The sequence below is a fragment of the Emys orbicularis genome, chromosome 3 (assembly GCF_028017835.1).
Source record: "Emys orbicularis isolate rEmyOrb1 chromosome 3, rEmyOrb1.hap1, whole genome shotgun sequence".
NCBI classification, from domain to species: domain Eukaryota; kingdom Metazoa; phylum Chordata; order Testudines; family Emydidae; genus Emys; species Emys orbicularis.
In genome coordinates this window covers 33,883,045-33,908,913 of record NC_088685.1, presented here as the reverse complement: position 1 = coordinate 33,908,913, position 25,869 = coordinate 33,883,045, and the positions used below count along the sequence as shown (strand labels likewise).

The following is a 25,869-nucleotide window of genomic DNA, read 5'->3' as shown; positions in this document are numbered from 1 at the left end:
AGCAGAACCCGTCATCAGCATGGACACATGTCTTCTGGAATGGTGGCTGAAGCATGAAGGGACATGTGAGTCTTTAGCGCATCTGGCACGTAAATATCTTGTGATGCTGGCTACAACAGTGCCATGCAAATGCCTGTTCTCACTTTCAGGTGACATTGTAAACAAGATGTGGGCAGCATTATCTCCTGCAAATTGTAACCAAACAATTGTTTGTCTGAGTGATTGGCTGAAGTAGGACTTAGTGGACTTGTAGGTTCTAAAGTTTTACATCGTTTTATTTTTGAATGCAGTTATATTTTGTACATTATTCTATATTTGTAAGTTCAACTTTCATTCTAAAGAGATTGCACTACAGTTCTTGTGATAGGTTGTAATAAAAAATAAACATAAAATGAGCACTGTACACTTTGTATTCTGTGTTCTAATTGAAATAAATATATTTGAAAATGTAGAAAACATAAATAAATAAATAGGTATATCTCCATATATTTTATTTATCTCATAGAACTGGAAGGGACCCCGAAAGGTCATCGAGTCCAGCCCCCTGCCTTCACTAGCAGGACCAAGTACTGATTTTGCCGCAGATCCCTAAGTGGCCCCCTCAAGGATTGAACTCACAACCCTGGGTTTAGCAGGCCAATGCTCAACCCCCCCACCCCCACCAAAAATATTTAAAGAAATGGTATTCTATTATTGTTTAACAGTGCAATTAATTGCGTGATTAATCACGATTAATTTTTCTATTCACGCAATTAATCACGATTAATTTTTTTAGTCGCTTGACAGCCCTAATTGTAAGTGCTTTGGGACAGGAACTGTCTTTTATTATGTATTTGTGCAGTGCCTAGCACATGGGGGCCAAGTCTCATTTGGGACCTCTCAGTGCTGCCATAATACATCTCATCGATGGTGGTGGTGATGATGATAATAATAAATAGACACTAGGGAAAATGCAATGAAATATGCACCATGATCTATTATAGAAATGAGGGAAAAAAGTTACTGAAGCCAAGAAAGGAAAGAAGGCGCAAGAGAGAAGTAGGAAGCTACATTTAAAAATATAATTACATAGCAAATTGATTGAGATCATTTGTTACAATTAAATACATATCCAATAAATGGTACACAACCATTTTTTTTCTTTTAAATTATATGAGGGAAATGTGGCTTTAAGGGGAGGTGTGGTCAGGAGTGGCAGTGGCAGCAACACAGGTATGATGCATTTCAAGAGTTAGTAGGCATAGTCCTCTGGCTAGCAAGTGTTAGGTATATTTTTCAATGTATTTTTATATTTTGCTGAATATGATAACATAACTAATGTAATATCCATGTGTATTTTTGTTTCGGTTTGGTTTTAGCAACCCAGTCCTAATCGGAGAGAGGACAGGCCTGTCAGTTTCTATCAGCTGGGATCAAATCAACTTCAGCCTAATGTAGCATCTTTGGCAAGAGATGCAGCAAATATTGCTAAGGATAAACAAAGAAGTTTTATGCCTAGTATATTACAGAATGAAACCTATGGAGCAATACTTAGTGGCAGTCCACCTCCCATTCAACCTGCAGTACCTGTTACTACAAGTGCACCTCCCCTACCTCCAAGGAATATTGGCAAAGGTACTAACGCTGGAAAATATAGTGTTTTAGAAGAAATGGGATCATAACATTTTTTTTTCTTACATTTTGAAGATTTGTTTTACAGTTACTTTGCACAGGTAGGTATTGGAACTATTTACTGATGATTTTTTTTTTTTAACTTGAAGTGAATCTGCACAACATATTCTGAATTTGATTTATATTGTACGGGCTAGTGAAGGAAAACATATTCTGAATTATATACATTCAAGTATACAGAATGTGTGTGAAAATAATACATGTATAAATAAAATCAGTAAAGTTCAAGCTAGTTATAAGAAATGAGTAACAGCCCAGATGATCAACTTCATCAACTGCTTTTAGTTTGTGCTCCAACTTTTAAAACTTTTATTTCCTAAAGATGTCTCAGTCTGATTTGAACTGAACTTCCATAACCATCTAGCTGTTGTGGAAATGCTTCTCTTTAAAAGGGGCCAAAGAGAGTATGAAGAAAGATAGGCAGTGATAACATTACAGACACTTCTTAAATCTGTGCTAGAAAGTTTGGAAATAAAATAAAGAGTGAAATATAAGATACATACACAATTTGGAGACCTAGGAGTTTTACGGGATTGGTAACTGACCAAAACATAGCTTCCATTACTCATTATCAGGGATCCTAGAAATCCGTTTGCCATGGAAAAACACGGAATTTGCATTTTTCCATTTTGTGAAAAAATAAAACATATATTAACTATTAACTAAATTTTACTGATAGTACCAGTGTCACTTATTCAGTGTTCACAACCTCACCTTCTTGTTGTTGATTTTTTTAATGTGCTTTAAATTTACATAGCAAACATACTCCAATAAACTGCTTCCAGTGTATAGAGTTTACACAATGGCATATAGGTGTTCGTGTTTTAATGCATCTCAAATTTCACTTCAGCCTCCAGATGTGAGTAATTAAAGTTATGAAAAGATGCCAAAAACTTTAAAAATCACCCCTAAAGACCGTGTCACTGAGTTTCGCATGGACAAATTTCACGTTGATGGTGATGTGCTATTCTGTACTGTATGCAGCAAGGCTGGAGATTACATTTGGAGGCAAACAATTGAACACATGGAAAGCGTTAAACATAAACTGAATGAAAATAAACGAAAACATGAGACTGAAACAGCAGAACCATCGACAACAGTAAAGAAACAGTGCAATGTGACTGGATCATTCCAGCATTCTTGTGCATTAAAAAACACACACAATTTTCTGAAAATCTAGACTACAGACATAAAATTTAAATAAATATTTTAAATAAATAAATATAGAAATATTTAGTATATGTAAGCAATACAAGTTGCATTTCTATTTATTTATTTTAGTATAATGATTGATAGCACTGGAGGCTTCGAACTTGCTTAAAAGTTGTAAATATATCAATAAAACATTGCGTTCAACTGATACCTATATATATTTTGGCTAGGGAAACTAAAGTTCAGCATTTCATTTTAATTGTGGAAAAAGGTGGATTTTTTTTTTTTATTGGGGAATGTTGGGTTTTTTAAATAACAGAAAACTAGGATCTCTGCTCATTATCCTCTGTTCAAAGGCCTATATGAAATCAGTAGGTCTCACTTCCTTGATAAGGGCCAAATGCTCACATAACAAAAACTTCCATTACAGTCAAGACTCTTACCTTTAGATATAATCCCTCCAGGTCAAGCAGATGGGAAAGCCTGGGGAAACTTGCTCAGCCAGTCCTTATAGTGTGATAGTTTCCTGGATAAGGATTTCAGTTTCTAATGCCTTCAGCAATCTGGCATCCTTCCTGAATGCCAAAAGTATTATACATATACATACAGCCTTTTATACTAAAGTATCTTAGACTTTGTGTATGCATGACTTTCTGCCCTATAACATAGTCCACGCACCTTGTGTAGAGTGAATACTCGTCCTCAGGTGTGACTTTATTGACAACTAAATGAACAATAAGACAGCATAAAGTACAGCATTGCACAACTGGCCAGATATGTGAATGTTTTTTTCATCCTCCTTGGAAGCATCACGTCATGGCTGAAGTTAGGATATAGGACTTGATGTACCGTTGGTGTTTTCTGGTATGGCAAATCACAAGTCTGCAATACAATGAGCTAGCATAAAAGGGTGCAAGCATAAAAATGTGCATAAAGTATTATTTTTTGGTGGAAATTAAGTGAAAATACAAAATGGTTAGCATGATTTCATGTTTTTTTTTTTTTTTTTTTTTAAAGGCTGTTAAGACATTTTGGAAAGGGGGAACCCAGCTGAGGATATTATTCTACTCCTTGACTGAATAAATAAAATGATTGTTTTGCCCTTTGACTAAATTTTACCCCTGAGCAAATGTACTATTTCACCCATTGCCTTCTGGTTAAATGGCAGACTTCCAAAACACTCATTTACCATTTTTCTCCCACCCACCCCTTACAACTTGGCACCCATGCAATGCAGCTCATGCCAGGAAAATATGCCTCCTGGCTTAAAAAGATTTATTTGTTGGTATATTTTACTCTAGCAGTTCATTTCATTAGCCTCTTTCATTTTCCCAATTTAACATTATGATATCACTGATCTTAGCCTCTTGTTAGCTGCCCTTATTATTATTATCCTCTTAATTTTAGAATGCTCTTTTAATCTTCTGATCCCTTTGTATCTTCTCTCCATGCAAATTAATGCTTATTTCTACTTCACATTAACAGTGTTTTTCATCTTTCCTTAATATGGTGATCATGCTCTCTGCGTAGGCATAAAATTATATGGTACTAGCAAAATGTTTGCTATAAAGGATCGCTTACAGTGTGCTCTAGTGAAATAGGGAGACAGCACTTTAGCCTTAGAATAGAGTAAATTAGGAACCACTTCTAAATACAAAAGCAATGCCATGTAAGTGCTACAGTTGTTGGTCCTAGTTTGGCTGAAGCCCTGAAATGCAGTTTTATGGAAGTTCCAGGTCAGAACTGACATTACCTGTTAAGTCAGCATGTTCACAGACCCTTACATGTTCGTTATGTCCCTTTCTTGAATTGTCTGGAGGCAGCAGTCCGGGATTAGTGATTTTTCATAGGACTCACCTTTTGATTTCTTGTTGAGAAGTTTTTGCCTTTGCCAAGGCTTAACCATCCTCAAATTCATAAGCTGTGAAATGGATTATTAACCTGACACATTTTGAAATGTTGACCTGAGACAAGCACTTATGTAGCTGAAATGTTAAGAATACTTTCACCTGAAACTTTTTATTGTTTTCAGTCAGATATGATTTATTCTCTTGTACTCTTACAAGATGATGGTGGTTTCTTTCAATTTATACAATATACAGGCACACCATTTAAAATAAAACACAGGTGTGACTATTAGCACGTTTTCCACACATAGTCAGCAAATAATTTTTATACAGTATTTTCCTGTTTTTTTTAGTTCAGCCTTCAATTCTTGGGAGTGGTGTTCAGACAACTTCTTCATTTAATACAATGTGGAAGACAAATTCATTAGGAGTGGAAAATATAAGCAGACAGAGATCTTCATCAGATCCACCAGCTATTCATCCCCCTGTGCCGCCATTGCGTGTAACATCTACAAGTATGTTTTCACTTTCCCCTGTTTTTCTCTTCTGCTGCATCTAATCATGGTTGGTCTTATTTTTCCATTTTCACAACTCATGCTTCCTCTTTTGGCAATTGTAGTTTTGGCCTGTTGTCCCCCCTCCAGCAATTTGTATGAATAGTCTCCTCCAATAGAGCAGTGGGGATTGGTTGCTGCAGTGTGATTTAGCAGGGAATTCCTTCTATTACCAGTGTTTAAGGGATTTCTCAATTTGTTTATGTAGGGTTTTAATTATATTTCTCTTTAATGTTAATGAGTTGTATAACAGAAGTATTACACAGAGGCAGTACCTATAATGTGTTACCTGCATGATGTTCTTAATTTTTGCTAGCTTTAGGAATACAAATGACAACTGGAAAACTTAAGTCTGAGCTAATGTAATATTCTGCCATGCTCTGGTTGAACTGACCTGAAGAGAAAAATGCAGTGTTATAGCCGCGTTGGCTCCTGTATATTAGAGAGACAAGGTGGGTGAGGTAATATCTTTTATTGGATCAGTTTCTGTTGGTGAGAGAGACAAACTTTCAAGCTTAGCCAGAGCTGAAGAAGACCTTGTCTCTCTCACCAACAGAAGCTGGTCCAAAGATATTAGCTCACCCACCTTGTCTCTCTGACGAGAGAGGTTTTTAATTACCTAACTTAATTCTAAACATTTCTTCTAAAGTCATGTTATGATTAATGTCCAGTCAAGGAGAAATTCCTCTTTATAGAACTTGTCTCAAAATATTATTCAACAAAATATCCATAAAACATAAACACTAAGGCTCTGATTCAACAAAGCATTTAAGCATATGTTTAAATCCATCACTAGCTAGCAAAGCACATTTAAGACTCAGTGACATCAGTGAGGCTTAAACACATCCTTTGCATGTGCTTAAGTGCTTTGCTGAATTGGGGCCTATGCAGGGCTTGACCAAAAAAAATCCAGAACTAAAACATTTATTGGGATGACCAAAGACCAAAGGGTTTGAGAAAAAACTGGGGCACTGACAATGTTTGCCTTCTGTTCGCTTTAAATCAGTGGTTTTCAAACGTTTTGAGCTTAGCCCCCCCCCCCCCCCCCCCAGTTACAATTTTTGGTTGTGCCCCCCGTATCCCACCCCAGACATAAAAATACACGTGCAAGGCTGGGTGGCCCACTGAGGTGAGTCAGGGGGTGGAGGTGGGGCTCCCTCCCTCATCATGCGTGCCCCCCCCAATGTTTTCATTTTCATTTTGGTGCAAGGGGAGGATTTCTACCATTAGTAAACTATAATTATAATTAGTAAAGCATTTTTCTTCTCCTTGAAAACTAATCATGTAACATAGAAATTGGTGGATGAGATTCTAAGAATAATGCATTCAATAAAAGTTTAATTCCATTGCACTCTCTACTTTGCCTTTTTTATAGATATACTCTTTCCAGCACCACCACCTCCAGTTGCAAAGACAGCCAGTGTTATAGAAGCTTTAAACCAGCAGTCAAAACAACCACCAGCTGTTCCACAATCTAAACCTATACCACCACCTCTGCCTCCACAACCTCCTAGTAGAATCTCTCAAAAGAAGCCTGCTACTGGGTAATTGATGTTATTTTTAGTATTTAATTCATAAAACACTTCAGCCTATTCAATGATCTTAGATTTTAAAGGAATTGCACTTGTATGTACCATGAAAGCTATAAAACAGGCAGACCCATCTTCTGCCAATGACAGCAGGCACTTAATGCCGTTCATTGTCTTATAGGATACATAAACGGAGAAGAAATATTTATGGAACAGATAGCAAGAATGTCAGTATTAAGACTGAAACAATGTAGGAATTCTAATTACCAAGACTTATTAAACTCGTATGATAGACTTGATATTTACATAATGTTTAGTCTTGGTGGCAGCTGGAAGCAACAAGGGTCCAGTTGGTTCTAATTCTGATATAATAATAATTAAAAAAGGTAACATTAGGGGAGCTATTGCAGTTTGTTGTGCAAGAACTTTAAAAGTAACATTAGATGAAACCTCAGAATTTATGAAAGGACAGTAATCTCATTTACAAAAAATTACAGCTGAATTTGTATTGCTCTTTTGCACTACATTTATTGATCAAATAGGATCTATGAATGGGCTAGTTGCTTATTGCAAATAAGTAGGTAAAGTAGTTTTTACAACAACATAAGTAGTTGCATTTCTATGAACACGTTAAAGTCCTGGTAAGAGTTATACATTACCTACCAATTTAAAATAGTTTAAATTTATTTTATTAGATATCTACACACTTGAAAGTTCTGGTTTATGAATGCTTAATTTTCTTCTGAACAGGATTGACAAGTCATCTGGTATAACTAACAAAGGGCAGCCTAGAGGACCAGGATCTCTGCAACAGTCTGGTAATTATAGTATAAAGAGGCCTCATGATTTAAAAGTTACATTTATTTTTGAATTATTTTTAAACCTACTGTTAAAACTTCTAAGATCACTGTAACTGAAATAGGTTAGAGTGGGGAGAAAGTGTTTTAGTTAGTTTGGTGCTGTTTGTGTATTTGACAACACTAGCCAGTCTATATGGGGACACTCAGGAAAGTTAAAGTGAATCAACTGAAGTTATGACGTCAACGTGCATAGGCTAAAGCATGTTAACCCCTATGTGGATGCTCTCAAATAAGAGTAAAGTAGCCTTAGTTTGCAGTAACTTAATCCTCCTCCAAGGAGGAGGATTTTTACTGTTTCTCTTTTAAAGTCATTAAGGCTCCGATCCTGGGAGCTGCCATGGATGAACAGATTTCTGGGTCCTATTGATGTCAGTTGGGCCCTGCCGGGGTGGATCCCCCCACGGTACCTTGCAGAATCAAGGCTTTTGTCAGTTTCCCTGGTTGTGTGTTAATATGATATATATAATATATATACATACATATAATATGTCCAAAAGTTTGAATGATTTTCTTTGTGTGGTAATCATGGAATTTCTCGCTCTCAATTTCCCTTTCCACCATTTTTATAAATCTGTACGTCCGTGCATTGGTTTTCACTATAACTCCTCTGTACTTGTCCTTGACCTCTCTGCAGAGCTAAGGAAAGTTCTCTGATGGCCTTCTACTCTGTATTCATGTGTCTCACAGAAGGCTATAGGAGTTCTTCTCTTGGCCCTGTGTGGAGGTCTGGAGTCCTGTCCTTGGGCACATTAAGGGATGCAGCATCTGAGTAAAGCTTGCAACCAGTGAAGTGAATGCTTTTTAATATGTTTTTTTTTTTTTTTTTTTTTGCTGTGTAGAAGAGTTATAACAAGATGGCAATGTGAAATGAATGATGTACAGGAAAACTGTTATCTTGTCGTTGTTCCTCCCCCCCCCCCCCCCCCCGTCTTCTCTTCTCCAGGTTTGTTTAGTCTGGAGAAGAGAAGACTGAAGGGGGGACATAATAACAGTTTTCAAGTACATAAAGGTTGTTACAAGGAGGAGGGTGAAAAATGGTTCTTGTTAACCTCTGAGGATAGGACAAGAAGCAATGGGCTTAAATTGCAGCAAGGGAGGTTTAGGTTGGACATTAGGAAAAACTTTGTAACTTCCAGGGTAGTTAAACACTGGAACAAATTGCCTCAGGAGGCTGTGGAATCTGCCTCATTGGAGGTTTTTAAGAACAAGTTAGACAGTCACCCATCAGGAATGGTTTAGTTGTTACGTATCCTGTCTTGAGTGCAGGGGACTGGATTAGCTGACCTATTGAGGTCCCTTCAAGTCCTATGACTCTGTGTAAGGAAATGGAGAAGCATCTAGCTCAGCCTGATTATCTCTCTCTCCTATCTTAGAGTTTTCTCTAGTTTCCATCACGGGAGTATTGAAACTCTTAAATAACTGTCTTCAACACCAGGGAGCTGTTTGTGGTTGGGAAGGGTAGAAAGACCATCAGTTTAGGAATTTAGGGAGAATCACCAGGAGTGGAAAACCTGAAGGAAAAAGTATAATTTGCATACTCCAATAACAAGAATGAACTGGTTTTAAGTGTATAGCTATCATCATATATTTATAACTTACTTTTTTAAAACATGTCCCCACTTTAAATTGTTTTACTTACTTTTAACAAAAGGAGAATCCTCCTCTTTATCTGAGGCTTCTGTAACACAAACTGGTCCTACAGTGAGCACATCAACACCGATCCAACCACCAGCACCAATGCCAAGGAAGTCACAAATGGTAAGTAGGAAAAAGATCTAGGTGAGTCTTTTTTTAAAAAAAGGCAGTTGACAGTGTGATAGTAGAGAGTTTGGTGTAACAGTTCCTGCCCCCCCGCCAAGTATTTTGTCAAAAAACATGGTGTAAAACTGAACCATGAATAAGACTAAGCCATTGTATTTTATTAAACATGCATACATTTTGTAATAGATACTTTAAAAATACCCTGCATTTCCTGAAATTTTACAGGAATGAGTGCATAACCACAGACACAGAAGTAGAAATTATTTGCCAGTATCTGACACGATGCATGCAAAATCTATAAAGTACAGTGAACTGATGACTTAAACCTTGGTGAGCCTGAGAGTTGAACAGCAGTAACACTTTTATCACACACATTATTTAGTTCTTAAACCTCAGTGAAGTAGGTAGTGAAGTAAGCAACATCAAAAAATGGGTGATGCATTTATTTTTACATTGGCAAGCAGATATATTAATAACATCTGACATAGGTAGGACAAATGGTACCATTCTGCAGCCCTGGAACATTTGATATTAACATATATATTAGTGTTAATGTATTTTATTCATGTATTAGGATTGGCAATGAAAAGGGTGGTACTTCCCTCTGCAGATCAGCTAAGCTACTGTCATAATAGATCTATTGATCCTTACTTGCAAAGTGTTACATCACCTTATTTAACCCACACATTCCCCAATTACAGTAATATCTCTTCAAGGATAAGTAAATTACTATACAGAAGATCCCCACTCTTGAGTCCTTATTCCTGTGTGTGACTGGGTCTGGAATTCTCCATTGTTGAAGTTCTGACCTATTTCATCAGTATGTGCTGTATAATTGTCACCAACAGTTTCCACTGTCTGTCTATTCTCTAAATAGACAGACTGCATTGCTAGAGATATTATCATCAGCAAAGGTTTTCTTTCTTAATTCTTTCTGTTTGCCTAATACTAATGCTGTAGTAAGGTGCAGGGTATAAAAATAGAAAAAGTTGAAGGTTTCTTTTTTGCTGAGTAAGAAAATCATGAAGAAGTCATAATGATTTTGTGGTTTTGTTTCATCAGTATTCTCATTTGGAATCATTTAGTAAAAGATGTCTGGTTATACCTTCCATTATATCAGCAACACATACTTCCCTGACTGTACCTTTCACAAAGCGATACTTCTAGCTGAGCTAAAAAATATTGGGGCTTCAAGGGGGAAGTAAATTGAAACATTTACATTTAGATCTGTCTCTCACTTAATTCTTTTGAAACTTAGGCCATGTCAACACTAGCACTTATATCGACAAAACTTTTCTCACTTGGGGAAAAACATACCTTGACTGACATAATTTTTGCTGGCATAAGCGCTCATGTGTACAGCGCTATATCAGCGGGAGATGCTTTCCTGCTGACATAGCTACTGCCACTCATTGAGCTGTTTTTACTATGTCGATGGGAGAGCTCTCTCCTATGGCATAATGCAGCTACACAAGTGCTCTTATAGCAGCCCTGTATCTGTACAGCTGTGCCACTGTAAGCTTGTAAGTGTAGACCTGACCTTAGTTGTGGAGACAGCATAGTCCATTGGATATGATGCTGGGCTGGGAGTCAGGAGACCTGGACTGTTCCTAATTTGGCTACTGTACTGCTGTGTGACCTTGGAAAGCTGCATCCTCTCTCTGTGTCTCTTTCCCCTACCACCGTTTGTCAGTCTTGTCTGTTTAGATTGTGAGCTCTCCAGGCAAGGGGTGTTTCTCACTCTCTGTGTGTGTGTGTGTGTGTGTGTGTGCCTGGCACGCCTGACACAAGGGAGCCCTGCTCTCTGATAGGGCCCCTAGGTCCTCCTATAATACAAACAACTAACAATAATAATAAGTTAAAAATACACCTCTACCCTGATATAACGCGACCTGATATAACACGAATTCGGATAACGCGGTAAAGCAGCGCTCCGGGGGGGCGGGGCTGTGCACTCCGGCGGCTCAAAGCAAGTTCGATATATCGCGGTTTCACCTATAACGCAGTAAGATCTTTTGGCTCCTGAGGACAGCGTTATATCGGGATAGAGGTGTATATGTAATTTATCTTAATCAGACTTAGGTGTTTCAGGGTGGGGTCTGTATTTTTCTGTGTCTGACAGGCGTGCAGCCTGCTGAAATAATAGAGACCTCTGGTATTTTTCACACACCACAATTAGTAATGTCCCTCTTCTCTTTCCATCCCTTCTGTCTGACAAATTAGCAATACCTAGCTCTGAGATATTGTTGCCCATCAGTGGGTCTCAAAGCACTTTACAAAGGAGGTCAGTATCATTAGCCCCAGTTTGCAGATGGGGAAGCTGAGGTACAGAGAAGTGAAGTGACTTGCCCAAGGTCACCCAACAGGCCAATAGCAGAGCCAGGAATAGAACATGTGAGTCTCTAGGGACATAGTCCATTGCTCTGTTCACTAGGCCACACTGTCTCTCTGAATATATAATATTGGATATTTTGGACTTTTCTGGGTAATTTGAGATGAAATAATTGTCCTGATTGGTTTCATTCTCTTCATCTTTGCTCTGTTGAGCTGCTGGACCATAACAACATGACCGTGAGGTGTATGTATGGTTCAGGTGTGAAACCACTGGTGCCATTAATTCAACATTCTTTTGTCATGTTTAAACAGCTGATTACCCTGGGCTTTGTGTAAAATAGAGTTGTTGCAATCCTCTATCTTGTTATGTTGTAGGACAGAATTGCTTTCAGTATAAATGAAATTACTTTGCCAAGTAGGTACTAGGGGACAATCTGTTTTGCACCCAGGGTTTAGTTTTAATTATACATATCTGAATAAAATATCAGAATTTCCAGATAACTTCAACAAAGTGAAGTTTGCATACCTGGGGAAGCTGGCAGGGTATTTCTCTGATGATGCAGGACAGAGTGGAAAGGGAAAACTTGGCAACAGAAACGGAGCCCAGAGAAAGGAGTGATTTGCTAACGTGCTTTAGCTAAATTGATGAAGCTAAAAGTACCTTAATTGAAGCTTTAGCAAGATCAGTTTAGCTAACACACTTTTGCTAAATCGCTCCATCCAGCTTTGCTCCCCAGCCTTCTCTGCTGTGTATCCCCCGCTGCCAAAAGATCATGGAGACCAGCCAGCAGGTAGGGCACATGCTTGGGGCACCTCTCCTGATTATATAATCAAACTTGTAGGGTACACAGAAATAACCAAAGATTTCTCTATGAAGTGCATCTGTCCTGTAGCTTTCTGGTTTTGGGTGGAAAGCTTTTTTTTTTTTTTTTTCAACTGTTTTTTTCTACATGTGTTTTATACACTTAAAAGTATACTTGAAGTATATTGCACTTTTTCCTGAAGTTTCTTAGTTCCCCAGGAATGGGGATCTGTTATATTCTACTTACCTTCTAGAGAAAAGAAAATACCTGTAATTGCTGTTCTCTGAAGGTAGTAATTATATTGCTGGTAGTGCATATATGCACCCATTCACCCTCTCTACTGAAATGGAGGGTAATTGTATTTATGACTCTAATTTGGCTGGGAAAGAACAGACAGTGACATGGCTAGATTCATTGTAACAATGCTGCTCATTGAGTGAGGCATGACCGTGAAATTTTACACCTGACAGAATTCTGCGCCCCTGCGGGGATGCAGAATTCATATAGCCCACATATTTCTGTGCCCCCCGTGCAGAAAAATGCAAAAGAAATCTGTGGGGGGAGACACGCGTCTCTTCCCTGGCAGCCCGGGCAGCATGTCTTTTCCAGCGTGCCTGGAGCAGCCTCAGAGATGCAAATCACTGTGGGGGGAGGGAGGCTGGGCGTGTGTGCCTGCTGGGGGAGACGTTGATTATCACAGGGGGTGGGGCTGGCCAACACGTGAGAGAGACTCTGTCCCTCTGTCTTGATACTGTGGCTCGAGGGGCCTGGAGGAGGGTAGGTCTTTTTGTTATGCAGGGGGAAGGCTCTGTCCCTGAGGCAGAAATGTAGCAGCCTGCCTACTAGCTAATTGATCTCATTTTCTGAGGGGGGAAATGTAGCAGCCTGCCTGCCTAGTAAAATGTCTATCACTTCTTGAGAATTGAAAAAAACACTTAATTAAATATTAGTATCACATTACTGAAAATTTTCTTTTTAAGTTAAAGAAAATAGTTTTTGTAAAAAAACAAACAAAAAACCAAAACATTTTGTTAATGCTGCTGGTTGATGTTAATTGATCTCATTCTCTGAGGCAGAAATGTAGCAGCCTGTCTGCCTAGTAACATTATTAATGATCCTATTGATAGTTAACTGTTCCTATTCTCAGTCAGTTCCCCAAGGAACATAAAACCTGTAAAAGTTTTAAGGCCCCTACATTGCCAGAGTGATGTAAAGCCTTATAAATGACAGTAAGAGAATCAGCTAGGAAGATCTATCTGCGTTCTCACTTTTTTTTTCCTGTGCCAAAGTGGCACAATGGGGTTAGATTTTTACTTACCCATTTAAAAAAAAAATACTTTGAGGGCAAATAAAACATTTACCAAGCAGTCAATAAAATGTCAGGACAATCAGAACCAAGCACTTCCCAAAGTACCCAGCCAGGTCCAGGACAATGATTAGCAAAACTGTACGACTTTCATGTGTGCAGTTTAAAATGACATTCTACTAGGGCTGTCGATTAATCGCAGTTAACTAACGTGATTAACTCAAAAAAAAAAAAATTAATCGCGATTAATTGCAGTTTTAATTGCACTGTACAACAAGCTAGTGTCTGTGTTGATGCAAATTACGTGACTGACTGGGGGAAGAAAGACTTGCCCATAGCCATTAGCAAAGAGGATGCACCCAGCCAGCCAATGGATTCTGTTACACAAAAGAGTTGAGATTTTGACCCTACTGGACAGGGAGGAAGGGAAGGATTAAACCTTGCAAATAAAAGCCACAGGTTAACCCTAAAATACCAAAACCCCAGGGAAGTGGTTAAACTGAAAGCCTATGTTAAGGAAGACCCTGAGGTCAAGAAAAAGCTACAAAGAAAGGGTTAAACATCCTGCAAAATAAATAACCCTCAAAGACAGTGGGGAGATAATGTTTGTGTTTTTGTGTATTTACATATGTATGAGTAGGGTTGACAATGTAATCAGCAGTCCCTGTCTATGCTGTATTCTGATAATTCAGAGATCAAAAGAACAGCCTAGCATTTAAATGAATTGTAAACACAGGCTATCTCGGTATTCATCTCTCTTTGAAATGTGCTGTGAATAGCGGAGGAACAAGCAAATGGCCTTATATTAATTCGTATAGCTAAGTACCGGTGATGGAGCTCCTTCAGAGTCATCCTAATTACCTTTTGTTCCGCGAGGAAATCCCAACTTGTCAAAGAGGACATGAAATTGTATAAAAGATCCTTGGGTCCTGATTCTGTCATCTCAGATCTGCTTAAGCTTCATCAGGGGAAGTTTATCGCAAAATTGGGGTCCCAGTTATGCTGGTACGCCCTGAATATGAGATTTGGACATTGGACTATGACCTATGAACTGAATTCTAAAGGAACTCTTTACAAGGAACTACAAAGCTCACCATCTCTTCTATGACAGGTTTCAGAGTAGCAGCCGTGTTAGTCTGTATCCGCAAAAATAACAGGAGTACTTGTGGCACCTTAGAATTTGTTAGTCTCTAAGGTGCCACAAGTACTCCTGTTATTTTTTCATCTCTTCTATGAATCTGAACCTCAATGAATTGAACTCGTGTCTGTTTGTATATTGATCTTTTAACCATACTCTCTCTCTTTTGTTTTTTATTAAATTTTAGTTTAGTTAATAAGAATTGGCTGTAGCGTGTACTTGGGTCAGATCTGAAACATTCATTAACCTGGGAGGTAATGTGTCCGATCCTTTGGGATTGGTAGAACCTTTTCTTTTATATGATGAAATAAGATTTTCAGAAATCATCATATTTGATGTGTTTCAGAGTAGCAGCCGTGTTAGTCTGTATCCGCAAAAAGAACAGGAGTACTTGTGGCACCCTAAGGTGCCACAAGTACTCCTGTTCATATTTGATGTGTGTATCTGGATGGAGGCCTAAGGCTGGATCACTTTAAGGGAACTGTGTTGTTTGAACTTCTGAGTAACCAGTAAGGTAAAAAAGAAGCTGTTTTGGTAAATCTAAGTATTGGAATATCCACCAGCTTTTGGGGGTTTGGCTGCCCCATTCTTTGCAGTTCACACTAATTGAGTGACCACAGCTGGCTCCCCACTAGGACCCCGGTCACAGCCCATCTGCAGAATACAAAAGTCCTTGCCTCTTGGGGGTTTGGAGGGTTAGTTTTCATGTTTATACAATGCTTTGACGATATAAAGAATTAATTAAGCTCTACTTCTAAGTTCACTAATGTGTAGGACTTTGCCACCTGCTGGTGAGATTGCATAGTGGCTCTGAACTGCATTGTGGAGCATTAACCCAGGCCTAGGAAAGAGTATATATAATGCAAAGGGCTCTCTGAGCTGCTGCTTGCAAAGGGTAACAATTAAAGGTAACTTAATTTTTCTCTCCGAGTTCAGTTCCCCAGTCTGTGTTGCTTATCTTTTAGAGAGACAAGGTTGGTGAAGTAATATCTTCTATTGAACCAGCTTCTGTTGGTGAGAGAGACAAGCTTTTGAGCCACACATTGCTCTTCTTCAGGTTTGGGAGACCTGACCCTAGACCTGAAGAAGAGCTCTTTGTGGCTCGAAAGCTGTGTATGTCACCAACAGAAGCTGGTCCAATAAAATATACTACCTCACACACTTTGTCTCTCTAATATCCTGGGACCAACACGGCTACAACTGCATTGCTTATCTTTTGTCATGTTTCATTACTTGTACATACATATTTTTGTATTGCAGTCAAAAACTAAACCCAAGAGAGTAAAAGCCATTTACAACTGTGTAGCAGATAATCCAGATGAACTAACCTTTTCAGAGGGAGATATCATTGTAGTAGATGGGGAGGAAGATCAGGAGTGGTGGGTGAGTATTTTCACTTACGCATCTTTCATTCAAAGTATGCTCACACTTTCAAAGTACATTGGTGACAGAAAATGCAAGTATACCATAGAGTTGGTAGGAATTGAAATACCCGCAGCTCTACCCAGACTGACTGACTGACAGTGAAGAATCCCCTAGAGAAGTTGGCGTATAGTTCTCCATCTTTTGACTGGCCAGCTGCTTGATGCCCATCTTTTGAGATCTGGTTTTACAGACTCCTTGCTTGGATGAATTACACTGCACAGACACACACACACACACAGACACACACACACCTACCTTCTTCTGTCATCCCCTCCCTCTGCCTCCAGAGCTACTGATTTGATTGAGAGCAAAAGGTCTAGGGCTCAGACAATAGCTCCTAAAAAGTTCTCTGCATTTTTAAAGAATGGAAGAGGGTGTATTCTTTCATAGAGATCTATTTGCATTTTTCAAACATGGATTGCCTGTGCTTTAGCCAACATGGTTCATGGCCAATTTGATCCTATGGGGATATCTTGATCCTCCCTGTCACTTTGACCTAAGAGGACAGTGTTATGGAGTATTTTATAAGGTGCCATGAAAGGTTGTCTCTGGAAAGTACCATCAGTTGATGTAACATCTTTCACGTGTATAAAATCTGTACTTTACACACATGCATATGAAAGATTATATAACCTACCCACCTGTCCTTTTTAAAATGAATGTAACCTGGAAGACTTACTCTGTCCCCTACAAGGCATTCAAATACGGGTTTTCTTTACCTATATTATCTAACGGACTTTTCTGAATATCTCACTGTTCTCCACTATCCCCTTTTTATTCTGGGGATATTGTTTCCATACAGTCTTGAACTAATTTCCTTCTCATAAAGAGCCACTATTAGTCCACTAATCCTCTGGCTGGGCACATGACCTCTTCTCAGGCTACAAATGGTATGTCAGTGTAAATTGTTGAAAGACCTATTTGTTCTTCTATATCTCTCACTAAACACAAGTGTACTACATCACCTACAAGGCCTGTGGAGGTTGTTCAAACATCTCCAGTGTGGCATCATTCTCCCCTATAACCAGGTTTATTGCACACTATTCTTTGTTAGGTCCTATTAATCATAAAAGTGTGTTTAACAATGATTATGAAAAACAATTCTTCCATTAGTTAGTGAGATGAAAGAACATGTGTAAACAAATGTGTATGTACTTCTCATTTCTCCTCATCTCCAGTGAGGAACAACTTCTTTTCTGGTGGCAAGTAAATGCATGATAGACCTGACCCTGGAGGATCCTGTGTCTTTAAATAAATAAATCTAGGGCAGATGTCACCCCAACTTAGTTTTTAGCCTCCCTCACAGACCAAACACTCTGGATGACTCTGCTTCAGCTGGAGAATGTGTGATATGAGGGGGAGCTGCTGTTCAGGATCTGGGTAATCCTAGGGCGTGTTGGAGCTATTTGGAAATCTGCTAATTCATTATTTTCTGAAAGGTGAAGGAGAGAGCAAGTGGTACTCTACTACACATTGTGCTTCGGATCCCAAGGGTATGTCTACACTGCAATTAAAGAACCATGGCTGGCCTTTGTCAGCTGACTTGGGCTTGCAGGGCTCGGGTTAAGGGACTGTTTAATTGCAGTGTAGTCATTTGGGTTCAGGCTGGAGCCATCTGCGACCCTTTCCCCAAAAGTCTGTACCAAAATTAAACAGCCCCTTAATGTGAGCCCTGCGAGCCCGAGTCAGCTGAGACAGGCCAGCTCTGGGTGTTTAATTGCAGTGTAGACACACCCCAAAAGCTCACTCCGGATTGCTTTTATTCCTCTGAGTGACTAACATCAATAAGGTTAGGAGAACTTGCGCTGTTCACTTCCATCACTGAGAGCTGCAGTTAAAGTAACTCCATCCATTTTTGGATTTCCTCTCAAAACTAGTGCTTAGTTTTCTAGCTGATAGGAAATATATCTTAGCCATGTATTTTCCAGAATCTGCTGAGCTAAATCAGGTTTTCTTTTTAAATAGGACAGTTACCTATGAAATCATTCACTTTACTTCTGTTTATATTGTTAGATGTCAAAATCACCATAGCAAAACTGATAGTAATGCTTTGTATGCTCAAAAAGCCTCATGTAAGACCAAAATGCAGTTTTTATGAAAGCTCAAGCCTTCCTTACACCTTTCTTCTGGGGAAGAACTATTCTACTGAATATATGGAAAGCAGAGGCTTCACACATTCCCCAAAACACTCCCTGCAGCATGGTGGCACCACATTCAGTAGAAAGGTGCTAATTTCCAAGAACAGGCTATTTCTTTTTGATTCTTCACCTGTTTATTTCTCATCAGGTTCTCCCAGTGAGGCACTTCATGTGCATAGGAGAGTGAGAATGACTATAGTTTGGTGATTCAGGGACTCACCTGGTTGGTGGGAGACCCTCATTGAAGTCCTTGCTCCAATTACTATTTATTTCTACACAGTGCAATAGTTTCAACAGGACAGATTGAAAAACACTCACACCAGAATATCCTATAGACTAGCCCTGTGTCTAGGGCTAGGGTCTCCAGTAATTTGGGAGACCCCTGTTCAAATAACTACCCCACATCATACAGAGGGGTAATTGAACCTGGGTCTCCCGCATTCTGGGTGGGTACCCTAACCGCTAGGCTCAGGGTTATAACAGAGGGCAGGGGTTGGCAAACTTTGGCATCCGGCCCGTCAGGGTAAAGCCGCTGGCGGGCCGGACCGGTTTGTTTATCTGGAGCGTCCGCAGGCACGGAGCCCCGCAGCTTCCACTAGCTGTTCCCAGCCAATGGGAGCTGCGGGAAGCAGTGGCTAGCATGTCCCTCGGCCTGCGTTGCTTCCCGCAGCTCCCATTGGCCAGGAACGGCGAACCGCGGCCAGTGGAAGCTGTGGGGCTCCGTGCCTGCAGACGCTCCAGATAAACCGGCCCAGCCTGCCAGCAGCTTTACCCTGATGGGCCGGATGCCAAAGGTTGCCGACCCCTGATGGAGAGTGTGTTGTCCCCCTCCACTCAGTGTCTTGTGAGTCTAGTCCTTTGCTCTTGTAAAAATGCCTGAAATCAAAATGAAATAATTATAGTCAGGTTGAAACTAAACATTTTGTTTGGACTCAGCTAGAAAGTTTTTTAACTTTTTGATTTGCTGAAAAATTTCATTTTCAGTTCAACCTGAAATTATTTTTGATTTTTTAGAATTGCCAGCAATTTAAAAAAAAAAAAAATCCATTATTCACCCATCTCTAATTGTATGTTTGTATAGTGCCTAGTACAGTGGTGACACCATCCAGATGTGGGAACCTTACACACTTACCTGAAATATTATCATTAACATTTTCCTCTGTCTCAGGACAGCAAACCTGTTTGTACTATTTCTTTTCTTTCCTTTATTCAAAATAAAATGCAAGGCTCCAGAACTGAGGGATATAGTGGTTTGTCCTGACCTATAGACATAGGGTCCTCCAGAGCACGGCAGTCATCAGCATTCACCTACCACCAGAAAATAGGTTCTTCCTGCTAGTGTAAGTGCTTAAACTGGGGAAGAGAGGAACATGACTATTACTAGTGAGTAACTTTGATGTGAATACTGTAATGCTCTTTTGAGACTTAAGTTATTTTTATTAACTTGAGAAAACATATTGCATGTCTTTTCCAGATTGGCCACATTGATGGGGAACCTAATCGTAAAGGAGCTTTCCCAGTATCATTTGTGCACTTTATTGTCGACTAAATTGCTACTGACAAGTGGAGAAATTTCTAATTTCCAGCCGTTGTTGAAATCTGTTTTGCTTTGTTCCAGCCAGAACACTTCCTGAGTCCTATGTAAACTGACCTATTATTACCACAGTTCTCATTTTGGAATTTAAACAGATTTTTTTCTGTGTAACTCTTCAACAATTAGTTTAAAAAATATCATTCCAATTATATTATCTCTTTCAAGATGAAGTGAAAAGCATTAAAAAAACTTGTTCAGGAGTCAAACTGTGTGAATGTGTCCATTAAAATATTACAAATAACTTGCAATAAATTAGTTGAAGATTCAGTTCCCGTCTTTCAGCCTGGCATAGTTCAGGATTCTGTGTCCCCAGAGTCAAGGAAATCCCTGACACTTAGAAAAAGGCAGCGAATTCTGCTAGCTGCCTCTATTGTTTTAAATTTTAGAGCCCAACCCTACAAGCTGTGTACTTCTGAATTGCAAATATTCAGCACGTTGCAAAATCAGGTTCTAATCAAGGACATCAACACTTGCAGCAGAAGAAATCTTGACCTCTGAACTTGGGTACCTTGACAGGTAAAGCTAAAAAGCTTTTCAGTTCACCACTGAAGGAGACTTCTTTCTTTCAAATTTAATGTAGATATTTGCTTAAAGCTGTCTGAACTCTGTTAGCTAATTTTCTGAGTTTGAGACTGTTTCTTTTATGCTGCATGTATATGTAACCTGTTTTGAAATGTCATTTCTGTATGTTACATCCATTTTCAGTCATATTTAATGTGACTACTGCTAATTAATTAAACCTCCTAGCAATATTACTGAGTTACTAAATTAACTCAAGGATATGAAAACTGCACTTCCTGAAATTTACTTAAAACTCTGTAAGGATGATGGATTGCAGAGCATTTCTTAAAACTGTTTCCTTATGGTGTTTAGACTTTGTATTCTTGAATTTTCTTGATCACAGTGATATGTTCATACACAAAGAATATCTTTAGTGGAACATTTAAATTACTGGATAAGGATAAATATCTGAAAACTCACAAGTATGCATCAGTTATGTCCTATTACATACAAATTTTTTTTAAAGTGTGCCACTAACTTGCAAATAATTAAATACTAGTTTGCTAACTCACTCTGTATTTATATAATATACCCACATCTATGGTAGCTACACTGTTAAACTTGTTTACTATTTTGTGAACAAAAGACTAGGCCATTCATAATTCCCAGTTGATTGATGGAATACTACAAAACATCAATAGAGATCCAGCGTCATCTTGATGTTTGTATATTGTGATATCGTACTGGTTCTTTTGTTTATGCTACAGGAAAAAACTGATAGCATAGGATTAGAAATAAATGTCTAGGTCACATTGGCTTTGATCACATGTTTTGTGACTATTGTATCTCTAGATTTATCAAGAGAACTTTGAATCTCTGACAAATGGTGTCTGTTGGCCTCAGTGTTGTAACAGGAATGAAAAAGGCCAATACAATGTTTATACTGAGAAAAATTATGTGGCATTAATGCTGGAACAGTAAAGCTGTTGATCTCACCTTTACATAACCTTTCTTAAAATGGTACAATTGATAGACAACCTGTCATTTCTTCGAGAAGCTGTTGCTGCATTATAAATGGAACAAACTGGAATGTTTCAGGATACTTTGTTGCAAGTTTTGAAGCTAATTAGCCTGCATTTTCAAAGTTCCCAGTAAAATATATGTGATATTAGTAATAGTTTAGCACTACAGTTTTATTCACTTACTGATATGTTCAGTTTGTTTTTTTGAGACTCTATTTTGTATGTTTCTATTCCTTGGTAGAGTCTAGAAAGGAAATGGGCATATTATTTTGCACAGTTCACTTCTATGTACAGTATTTTTAAACACAAAATCTTGTAGCATCTATAACAGCCTGCAATCAGTCTTGATTATCTGGCATCAATTACATCCTATATAAACATTGATGCAAATTTAACTTCAGCTACACTAGAAAGTGTGCAAACTTTCAAAACTTAATCATGTTAATTAGTACATTTGATGGGAAACAAGTAATTTTTCAGAATATAATTTAATGGCACTGTGGTGTTGGTAACTAAGATCTTACTGTCGAATGAAGAAATTCTGTGACTAAAATTTGTCCCCGGTTTCAACAGTATGCTCTCTCAATATTTGCTCCTCTGGGAGAAGAAAATTGCAGAAGAGATTCTGAACAGACTGTAGATATATATTTATAATTAAAAAGTTACTTAACTTTAGCTCCAAGATTTTGGCATGTTTCATGCCATTTTTCATCAAAGCTGACTTCAAGAGATCATGATTCAAAAATCTGTTACTAGGCAGATTAGTAGGTTGCTGTTAATTGTTTTTAAAAGGAGCAGTTGACATTTAAAATGCAGCTTAGAATGGTATTTGAGATGTATAATATTCAATTCAGTTGTTTGATTTTGTTTGGTTGCAGAGCAACTGTATATATTGTATAACCTAAATCAACTCTTATTTTCGATGTTCTGGATGCAGTGATTTATAATTAGAGCATGATTAATAAATTGACTCTCATTAACCAGTCCAATGACTGGAAAAATAAAACTACTTTTAAAATCAACTGACTATTTTCCTTATTTGATTTTGTGCAATTTAAGCAATGTTTGTTTCAAAAATGTAAAATGATAGCTGCTCCAGAATTGTTTGCTCATTTGAGGTTTGTTTGTACTTGCACTTATAATCAGATATTTAGGGCTGGAAGGGACCATCAGAAGTCATCAGGTCCAGATCTCTGAGCTGAGGCAGGACCAAGTAAACCTAGACCATCCCTGCTGGTGTCTGTCCAACATGTTCTTAAAAACTTCCTATGAGGTGGATTCCACAACCTCCTTTGGAAGCCTAGTCCAGTGCTTAACTACCCATGCTGCAGATTAAGCTTCAGTGGACCTAAAGATCAATTGATCACTATCCTCTTTATAACAGCCCTGAGCATATATGAAGACTTAACAAGCCCCTCCTCATTCTTAGTTTCTCGGGAATAAACATGCTCAATTTTTTTTAATCTTTCCACATAGGTCAAGTTTTCTAAACCATCTAGCATTTTTTTGAAGCTCTCTGTACCAGTGCTTTTCAACCTGTGGCCTATGGACCCCTGGGGGTCTGCAGACTATGTCTAAGCTGTCGATGAGAGTTGACTGAAAATAAAGTTTCAGATCCCAAAAAAGGGGTTCCATTTTTCTGATCAACCAAAGTATGTGAATACCTCCACCTACAGGTCAAAACCCGACAGTATTGTTGTTCCCATAGAACCCTTTAGTGCCCTTTCTCTCACTGCGTCAAATGCAGGGCTGAGCATGTACAACATTTATAGTTGAATTCTGTTCAATCTAAAACTTCTATGGTAGGGGTCCCCGGACTACGGGTTGAATTTCCAAAGGGGTCTGCATCTCCATTTGAAATTATTTTTGAGGTCTGCAAATGAAAAACGGTTGAAAACCACTGACCTAGACGCTCTCCAAATTGTTCAGCTCTTTCCTAACATGTGGCACCCGGAACTGGACAGAATACTTCAGCTGAGGCCAGCATGACAATTAGTTCCTTTTTCTTACATATGACATGGGCTCCTTCTGCAGCAGCCCGTGTGGCTGACCCCAGGGCCAGCTGCTCAGGCAGCCCTGGGGACAGCCACACCAGCTACTCCTGGAGCAGCTCTGGCAACCAGCTGCTCGGGCAGCCCTGCAGTCACTTGCACCAGCCACTGCTGGAGTGGCCCCGGCTCTGGTGGCCATGGGCAGCTGGCCCCAGGGATTGCCTGAGCAGTGGCCAATGCAGCTGGCTCCGGGGACCGCGTGAACAGCTGTCCACAGGGTGGCCAGAGCAGCTGCTGGCACCCCAGGACTCCTTCACCCCCCCCACTCCCCCAAGCAGCAGATCCCCCAGGGCTCCCCTGGCAGCACCCACTCGCCCTCAGATTCAATCGGGTATTTATGGTATGTCATGGACAGGTCATGGGGCCGTGATTTTTTTGTTTCTTGCCCGTGACCTGTCCATGACTTTTACTAAATTTTTATTATAAATACCCGTGATTAAATCATAGCCTTATGTATTACACTCCTATTAATATGCCTGTGATAGGGTGTTCACCCCATACAGGATTGGAAGGAGTTAAGTTGGTGAGGTGGGCCAATTAACTCCCCAGGCTGCACCTGCAGGAAAAGCTAGGGTGCAGGGGTTTATTAAATGAGGCCCAGCTGGGCAGGAACAGGAGGGGCTGTATAAAGCCCAGGAGCTGAGTACAGATGGGGGCTGCAGGAAGGCAGGCTGCAGTCACTCCTTGGGAGGAGGGAGGTGTGTTGGGCCTACTGAGGATAGCCCACAGTTGCTCTGTAGGAGGAGGTAGTTGGGAGACTAGCAAACCCAGAGGGGGGAAGTTAGGAGAAGGCTTGGGAATTGCAGCAAGGAATAGCGGTGCAGGCCTTGGCTGCTAACTGCAGGGCTCCTGAGTTGGAGCCTTGAGTACAGGCCGAGGTTCCCCTACCAGCCACTGAGGAGAGTACCTGGGATGATTTTCTCTAGGAAAGACTTTTTTACACTCCTCCGTGGAAAGGGGAACCATGTAGTGACCTGGCCAGAAGGCCAAGTCACAAAGAAGAGGCTCAAGGTCTTGGAGCAAGAGAGGGATAGGAGAGAGACGGCCAGAGGAGGGCGCAATGCCTGGCTGGAGCTAATCCCCAGGATGGCCAGGAGGAGGCACCACCACCAGCAGTGAGTGAACCCCATGACAATGCCCCAGAGAGATTAGCTTTTTTTGCAACTGCATCACATTATTCACTCATTCAATTAGTGATTCTTTATAACCTCCAAATCCTTTTCAGCTATACTATTACCTACCCAGTTATTCCGATTTCTAGTTGTGCATTTGATTTTGTCCTTCCTAACACGAAGTACTTTGGTTTTTATTGAATTTCATCTTTTTGATGTGTTAGACCAATTCTCCAGGTCATTTTGAATTCTAATCCTGTCCTCCAAAGTGCTTGCAACCCCTCCTAGCTTGTGTGTCATCTGCAAATTTTCTGAGCATTCTCCACTCCTTTATCAAAGTCATTAATAGAAATGTTGAAAAATACCAGACCCAGAACAGATCCCCACTACATCCATCTGTTACCCCAAGCACAGACTCTGGGATCCCAGAATAGCTCTCCTATTGCTTACTTCGGGGTTCCCCACATGTTAACCTATTAATCTGTTCCTGCAAGGTGAAAGGAAGGGGCCTGCCCTAGTAGAATTGCCAGGGTTTACCAAGGATCTCCCCATGCTCTTCAGGAAATTCCCCAGAACAGACCAGATCTGTTTACCCTTGGACAGACACCCAGGCAATATGCTTTCAAAACAAAGTATTTTCTTACAATTAGTTACACTAAATAATCAGGGAAGATTGATCTAAACATAAATCAAAACAAACTTAAATCCCTTAAGCACAGGTTAAAAGTACCCAAACCATAAACATATAGTGAGAGCAATACTAAGTGGCTGTGTTCTGCATGCAGTGATTTAGTCACCTGCAGTTACTGACAACAATCTTAAACCTTATACATACAGAACAATGTAACATTCATAACACAGACACACATCTTTATTATCATGAACACAGGCTCATTAATCCTATTTCTAGTCTATATCTTACACTATAGCTAGCATGCTTACTCTCCGTAGTCTTCTCTCCCTCTGCTCGGTCAGGATCCTTTTCTGCTCTGTCCCAGCTGCCTCGCTGCTGCTACTGTTACTTCTGCTTCCTCCTTCTCCTGCTCCTAGTGTGCTCAACAGACCGACCAA

General features: G+C 39.6%; 1 protein-coding gene across 2 annotated transcripts in view; it reads left to right on the top strand.

The window, feature by feature from the left end:
* ASAP2 (ArfGAP with SH3 domain, ankyrin repeat and PH domain 2) overlaps window positions 1-20,067 on the top strand; it is a 177,623-nt gene extending 157,556 nt beyond the window's left edge. Inside the window, exons 22-29 of one of the 2 annotated variants that reach the window (XM_065400690.1) lie at window positions 1,359-1,614; window positions 5,024-5,185; window positions 6,600-6,768; window positions 7,504-7,566; window positions 8,311-8,337; window positions 9,320-9,371; window positions 16,216-16,338; window positions 19,993-20,067. In XM_065400690.1, the coding sequence (XP_065256762.1) occupies window positions 1,359-1,614; window positions 5,024-5,185; window positions 6,600-6,768; window positions 7,504-7,566; window positions 8,311-8,337; window positions 9,320-9,371; window positions 16,216-16,338; window positions 19,993-20,067 (927 nt within the window). The remainder of the gene's footprint in view (window positions 1-1,358; window positions 1,615-5,023; window positions 5,186-6,599; window positions 6,769-7,503; window positions 7,567-8,310; window positions 8,338-9,319; window positions 9,372-16,215; window positions 16,339-19,992) is intronic. The other variant, XM_065400691.1, reaches the window with a different exon arrangement.
* Window positions 20,068-25,869: the final 5,802 nt, after the last annotated feature.